At 41.9% G+C, this 7,843-nt stretch overlaps 1 protein-coding gene across 1 annotated transcript in view; it reads right to left on the bottom strand.

Annotated features, from left to right (window-relative positions):
- Window positions 1-7,843, bottom strand: part of LOC105804918 (ubiquinol-cytochrome-c reductase complex assembly factor 1) — a 125,759-nt gene that overhangs the window by 81,374 nt on the left and 36,542 nt on the right. Inside the window, exon 6 of the mRNA XM_012637661.1 lies at window positions 7,011-7,068. Coding sequence (XP_012493115.1) covers window positions 7,011-7,068 — 58 coding nt within the window. The remainder of the gene's footprint in view (window positions 1-7,010; window positions 7,069-7,843) is intronic.

The following is a 7,843-nucleotide window of genomic DNA, read 5'->3' as shown; positions in this document are numbered from 1 at the left end:
AAAAAAAAAAAAATAAAACAGGCTGGGCACGGTGGCTCATGCCTGTAATCCTAGCACTTTGGGAGGCCGAAGCGGGGGGACTGCTTGAGCTCAGGAGTTTGAGACCAGCCTGAGCAAGAGTGAGACCCCGTCTCTACTAAAAGTAGAAAAATTAGCTGGGCGCTGTCACATGCACCTGTAGTTCCAGCTACTCAGGAGGCTGAGACAAGAGGATCGCTTGAGCCCAGGAGTTTGACATTGCTGTGAGCTATGATGACACCACTTGAACTCTAGCGGAGGCAACAGAGCAAGACTCCTGCCTCAAAAAAAAAAAAAAAAAATTTATTTAAAACAGACACACAGCAAAAATAGCACAAGAATTGAAGTTCAACAGGACAGAGTAAACCTACCCAGTGCAACTTAAAGATGATAGTCCAGCAAAACACAGTTAAGAGTTGTCAGGACATCCTAAATCATTCAGAAAAGGTTAAACTATGTTGACAGGTGAAAGAAAGAAAAATGAATAAAACAAATTCTAAATTTCCTCATATTAAATGCTTAAATTAAATGTTGACAGGACAAATTACATTTTGCCACTGATTCAAAATCATAATTTCAGAGTTCTGTTGGGGGGAGGGGGAACCAAGAAAGGCAGGGGGTGGGGTGGAGGGGAAGACACATTTCCATGCAAAAACATAATAAAAATTGCCCTTAAGAATGCAAAATAAACTTCTAAAAAAAGCAATCTAGTAATTAAAAAAAAACTCATATGAAATAATTACTTTAATCATTCATTTAACAAGTATTTACTAAGAACCTACTCTGAATATAGACTTAATCTGTGCATAAACTACTACTGTCTGTTTAGGAACAACTCATTTTGCTCCTCCCAAGTTTGATGATGTTCTTAAACCCACAATTTATTATCAAGGTTTTAAGGCTCACAGTACAATCCTTGTCTCTCAGTGATTCCAGTGGCTCATAAATAACACTGATCTCTTTTACATATAAGGAAGGCAATAACCCAGCTACCAAAGTAAAGAAAAAAAGGAGTGTCCAAGCCTTAGTCTGACGGCTCCCTAATATCTCTAAAAGGTAAGCATAAAGACAGGGAACGAAGGAAGAAAAACTCACTGACTAGGAATCTCAAATAATAAAGGGCTGAAGATATCAATTCTGCCTTATGGCAAATAATAATAATGGTTACTACCATTTATTAAGTCCTCTAATATGACACTTGTCACTGTAAGATGCATTTGTATTCATTCTCTCTCTCAATCTAATGATCATTTATCCATTATAACTGTCCCCATTTCACAGAAGAGAAAACTGATGCTCTGAGGAAGTTAAGTAACTTAAGGTTGCACAGTGGAGAAGAGAGGAGCTGGAATGAAGCCTGAGCTCCCCTCTTTTCCCCCAAAGCCACAGGGTTGCCCACACTATTTCTCCCATTCCATGATAGCACAGCACCCAGAACCTCTTCCTGCTAAATGAGACAAATAGGAAGACAACACTGTCTGCAGAGTTAAAAGTAACAGGAGAGTTTCCTACCCATGATGTCCTCCTCTCAACCTAAACCCGGGAAGGAAGAACTCCTGTTATTCCCGATGCTGACCTCCTGCCATGTATTGGCAGCTCTGAGCATCCTGTCTCGCTCGCTCCGTTTTTGGCCTTCTGACAATGCCAGTTGTGTTTTGGCTTTGTTTCTCCCACACGGTAGTTTATAAGCTGCTTAAAGTGGATCTGATTTTGAATTCAATGAAGACTAGTGGGCACTGGGGCAGGTTTGTCACTCTGGCTGCTATAAAGGAATCCCAAAGAGGACTCTCATGCAGGTTGTTTCCCTTCCTCTGTCACCAGCTGAGGCCAAGAAAGCACAGCCTAGATGGTCACACTAATGTCCCAGCAGTGTGCTAATGAATGAGTTTATTGATCTGAGAGCTGGCAGGCTGACCCTTTCCCAGGGCTGTGTACATGGCTAGCTCCACCTGGTTTCCCAAATTCCCTCCCCATGAAGCCTAACCCTTCTGAGGGGAGAATGAGGATCACAGGACAGTCTGTGGGCAGACAGACGAGTGGGGTGAGGTCTTCCTGAAGCCATATCGCCCGACAATGAGCCTCCTCCAAGAGCTGGTCCTGGCCTGTGGTTTGCCTGTCAAATCCACTATAAAGAACAAGCTCCTGGGTAGCAGGTACCAGTGCACTTAGGTTATGCAATGTTGGTAAAATGCTGCTACATAGGCCTTTGGTTTGGGCAATAAAGCTAAATGTGTGGGTGTTTGAACAGTGCAACTCTGGCTGGGGGAAGGAGAAAGAGGATGTGCACATGGCCAGGGCTCACCATATATAGCAGGTCTGGAGCTGCTGGAATCCAGCAGCAGCCCGAATGCCCTACAGCTACATCTAAACTGCTGTGGAAGTTTTAAAGAGAACCTATTGCAGAAGCCGCCAGTGTCTGCCAGGGCAGTTCTCTGGCTGGACTGAGACTGGCACCAGTACGCTTTCCAACCCCTTCCCACCCCCACACTTTATTTCCTTCTTTCCCAAAAAAACTTCTTCCCCTCAGCTTATAAAAACATTCCAGTGTTTGCCCCATCTTAAAATAAAAAAAAAAAATGCTTCCCCTCCATCCTGTTTCTCCCTCTAGTATCACCTTATCTTTTTTTCTCATTTGAAACTTCTTAAAAAGTAGTTTACAATGCCTTATTCCCGCCCTCCCCCCAATAACTCCTCAACCCCATGTCCTCTGGTTCCAGCCCCAGAAGGCCAAAGCAATTGCTTTCCTTGACCCTCCCCAGGCAACTCTCTTCCCCTGTGCTCCCATATGATTTGTACATCAACCTGTGCTACTTTCAGGTTTGCCTGTTGCTTCTCTCAAGACACAGATAGTGAGTGTCATGAAACACAATGCCCATCATATAGTTAGTTGGTCAGTGAATGTTTCCTATGCTGTTTATATTGGGTGGAAAAAACCACCATCCCCTCAGCCACCAAATAGGACACTCAGAAAGGAAGCAAAGAGTTGCAGAAGAAGCAGTTCATATAGTTTTGGATTTGTCTTGGATCCTCCGTTGCTGACTAAGTGGCCTGTGACAAATCATTTAAAATTGCCAAAACTATCTCCCCAATTGTAAAATGAGGGAACTAAACTAGATCTGTGATTTTTAAACTTTGTTCTCAGATTCCTTGTAGCTACTTAAGCTCTCTTTTCAGTGGGCATGTTATGAAGATGTGAAGTGAGCAGGTCATTCTCACTTCCTTCAACCTGAGTAGCAATCTTTATATATTATGGCTAAGCATAATACTTCATTTTTAAAAAGGACTCTGCTGGTGAAAAGTTTGAAAACCACTAGATCTTGGAATGTTTGTTCATCCATTCTTTCACTTGCTAACTTCTACTCATCCTTCAGGTATCTGTAAATGTCACCTCTTCAGTGAAGCCCTCCCTGACTGACCCATTCCCCAACTAAATTAGGTACTCCTCTTCCCACACAGAGACTTATAGATCCTCTCATGGCACCTATCACAGTTGTTATTTTATTTTATTTATTTATTATTATTATTATTTTTTGAGATAGAGTCTTGCTCTGTTGCCTGGGCTAGAGTGCCGTGGCGTCAGTCTAGCTCACAGCTACCTCAAACTCCTGGACTCAAGCAATCCTTCTGCCTCAGCCTCCCGAGTAGCTGGGACTACAGGCATGTGCCACCATACTCAGCTAATTTTTTCTATATATTTTTAGTTGTCCAGATCATTTCTTTCTATTTTTAGTAGAGACAGGGTCTCGCTCTTGCTCATGCTGGTCTTGAACTCCTGACCTTGACAGATCCTCCTGCCTCAGCCTCCCAGAGTGCTAAGATTACAGGCATGAGCCACCACGCCCAGCCACAGTTGTTATTTTATTAATGATTTGTTTAATGTCCCTCTTCTCACTCAAGCCCTATGAGGGCAGGAATCTGTCTCCTGCACACAATAGAGTCGATTAGGGAATAAATGCTATAATTTTATGAATCCATGTTTAAGAATAAGCAGGTACTTAAGTAATAAATAGTATTAATATTAAATAGTATTAGTTATTAATAAGTATTTAATTAATTACTTCGGTAGTTATAATTACTAATGAGGAAAGCAACTCAATACTTTGAGTTAGCCAAGGAGGACTCCCAGGTTTCTCATGTAAGCACAGTGCCACTGCACGAGATAGGAAGCAGAGAGGGAGGCCTGCTTTTATCAAGTCCACATGGGGATGCTGGACAGTGCAGACAGCTGCCTCTCTCAGTACTTTTTCAGCAGCCACAGTCAATGCTAATCTTTTTCAGCAAAGACAATGGACACAGTCATTGCTGCTCACATGAATACAAAACTGATAAGGGTCTTCTAGGAACTGGATAGTGTCCCAGTCCTAAATCCCAATCCACAGAAAAACCGTGGAACTAGAAAAAGGAGACAGGATAAATGAAACATCAATACTTCCTCCAGGGAACTAACAGGATGTGAGAAATGGTGTCCCTAGTCTAAGAGTCAACAGGGAAACATCACCTTCGGGAACTCAAGCAAGCATTCTGAAATGTCAGTCGCCAGGGTATTTTTGTTTATTAGGAATTTGTCTCATTTTTTGTTTTGAGGGGGGGGGTTATTTCTACTTTTATGACTGTTTTCTAAGCCTCCTCACCTTTCCCTCATATTACCACCTCCAATAAATATTTCATTCCCTGTACCTCTAGCAAGTTTGCAGAATTCTGAAATTTTGAATCTGACTATCTGTCGGTTACCCTCCTAGAGCTTCAGGCTAAGATAACAGGGACTAGAACATAGCTCCTCCACAGACTTGGGGTGGATCTGTCACTCCTCCTAACACCCTCTATTCCTTAGAAGAGAGAATTCTCCAGTTCTGCACTGCTCCACAAACCTATCCCTGACATGTCAGACAACTGGCTGCCCTCAAATACTCCATGTTTTTGTACATGTTCTGTCTTTGCTCCCGCTATTCCCTCAACCTGAAATGCCCTCCCTTTTTCTGACAGAAATTCTATTCACCCTTCTTGGTACATCTCAAATGTCACCTCTACCGCAGAGCCACTCTTTATCCAACACACCCCCACTCCCACCAAATTTAGATTTAGTTACACTTCTTTGTGCTTCCACAACATCTGCTTGTGCCTTGGGCACAGCAGTTCTCTGTCATCCATTATAGGCAATTGTACTTTATGTCTGCTTTCCACTAGACTAAGTTTCTTGAAGGTACAGAACATGTCATATCATTCTCTTCAAACGCCCCATGGTCCTGAACACACAGTAGGTCCTCAGTAAGAGTTTCAAATTGAAAAGCTTCTGATTTATTCCACCAAAGCCTGAAGATCATCAGAACTAAGGGAGAGGAAGAGTGGAAGGGAGACCAAGCATTGATATGAAGCAGACAGCCTCCCTCCCTCTCCCTAACTGGGGGTGATAGATCCCACTCCTGAGAAATTAAACCAACCTCAGCAAGGAAGACTCAGCAGGCACAGTTTGGAAACTTTAAAGAACTACAAGTAGTTTCAAGGTTCTCGCAGCTGCTATTAGTCAGGTATTGACCTTGGGATGTGGTCACAGGGATTATATATTTTACTTTGCCATCCATTCCCTCTAACACTCTGATACCTCTAGCTATAGGGCAATAAAGAGTCTTTCATACAGGCTCTGAATATTATCTTTGAGCTCCTCTGGGAACAGGCTAGCCTTCTCTCAACCCTCCCACCTTTCCAGTGAGTAATTTCACTGTGCCACCTCTGCAGTCCTCCTCTCTTGAAAAGTAATTTTCTCCTCAATATATCCAGCTTCCCTTCCTAAACCCTCTCCGTAACCTTCACCATGAAGACAGTAGGAAGGTAATATGCTTTCTCAGCTGCCTGACTAAAAGACATGGCACATTTCAAAGAACTAATAGGCAGAATTAGTAAGGGTTTGATAGTTGTGGCTTCCTCTGTGATTCTGTAAGTACTACTTATTCATATTTATTAAAGAACTTAGCCATTTCTATTTATAATTGTCCATTTCACATATCTTATCTCCTTCACTAGACTGTGAGCTTCTTTAGAACTATCTCTAGTTCCCGGCAAAGTACCCAGGACATACGTGCACTCAATAAACTGCTGGCTTAGAAAAAAAATAGCATAAAATAAACTGCAACCTTAGGCCCCTTAGCCAAATTCAGTGACTATGTGAGTACAGAAGAAGAAACATTTCAGAGGTGATCAAAACCAAAAAATCTTTATATAGTAGTCAGTGCTGTGATGCAAAGGCTCAGCTGAAGGTAGCCTCAGACAAGGGGCCTTTTGACAGGGCAGCCATATTCCATGCTCCTCAGATACTCACTATGGTCAAAGTAGTAAACTTAGTTCTCCAGAATTTACTTTCCCAAGATCTGGCAGTTCAATAAATACATTCCCAAGCCCCCACTTCAACAACTCTCCTATATCCTTCTGACCTTTAATACTGTGTAACATTAGATGAAAAATTGATTTTTTTTGGCTACTTACTTCACGGCTAAAGAAAAAATATACTATTTAAGGTGTTAAATATTTTTACATGCAACAAACCTGGCATGAATCTAACTCATATGCACATTTCAGAGGTACAGGCATAAATGTCAGTGCTATAATTTGTTATAGGTTTCTGATGACCAGCAATGAAAATGACCACGGATTCTCACAATTCAAACCACTTTTACGTAAATGTGAATTTTCCTAAAACAGCCAAGGGAGAGAACTTTCCATCTAAGCTCATAGAGTCTCCTAGAGATACTGATAGCATTGTTCGCGGCGTTAGGTGTTCTTTGAAAAAAATCCTACAAATATTAGTTTCTTTCTGGGCCTATGCTTTGACCTTTAAATAAAAATGTGCTTCAAGACACCAGTTATTAAAATGAAAGGAATGGTTTTTAATGCCTGAACAACTGCCATTTCATATAATCAGCCCTGCTGAAGGCTGTAGCTTACAAGTCAGCAGTGTTTAAAAAAAATATATTTGGTGACTTCACTAATTGCTCACTTACCAGACATGAAGTAGAGTTATGAGAAACCATGAATTGAATGTATCGGGCATCTGACACCCTAGAAAATAATAATAAGGTATAAGTATGTGAGGGTTTAGAGGAGGCAATATATATTTTAAATATTAGTAGAAATTTGTTCAACTAAAATATATGGCAGTTACAATGCTCTCTGATTATGCTATCACAGAGAAAGCCAGTGAACCACAGGGCAACACCGTGGGCTGAAAGAGCACTGACTTCAGTCAAACAACCTGTCTTCTAGTTCCAGCCCTCTTACCACTTTGTTGTGTGGCCTTGGGCAAATCACTTCTCCCCTCTGAGTCTCAGTAGTCTCAATTTATATTAATGTAATGTAGCCTAGATGATCTCTATGGTTCCTTCCAACTTCTATGTGATTCTACAGTATTCTCTCTTCCCGGCTCGAATTCTGAAAAGCTAGACAAACACCACCCTGCCTGCCCCACTTTCATGTCAGCTTTTTTCAGTAGAGCCCCACTGAGACGTTTTTCTAGTGTTCTTTTCCTATCTTCTTTCTTTAAGGTGCTATGAACATAGTTGTATTGAATGAATTGCCCAAAAGAAATGACCAGGAGAAAAAAGTGGGGCTCTAGGGAACCGTGGCTGAATAAGAAAGCAGACCAAATCTAATGAAAGGCCGTTCATCACCCCCAAGAAATGACAAAACCGGGAAGGCTTCTCCTTGGTTTCAGGTTCCACAGATTAGGTCTATGCTCACACATCCAAGCCTTTCAAGTCTCAGATCGCTAAGAAATGCCTCTGAGGCCGGGCGCGGTGGCTCATGCCTGTAATCCTAGCTCTCTGGGAGGCCGAGG

This window comes from Propithecus coquereli, unplaced genomic scaffold (genome assembly GCF_000956105.1).
Source record: "Propithecus coquereli isolate 6110/MARCELLA unplaced genomic scaffold, Pcoq_1.0 Scaffold122, whole genome shotgun sequence".
Lineage (NCBI taxonomy): Eukaryota > Metazoa > Chordata > Mammalia > Primates > Indriidae > Propithecus > Propithecus coquereli.
Note: the sequence above shows the minus strand (reverse complement) of the source record. Positions and strands in the feature narration are given on the sequence as shown.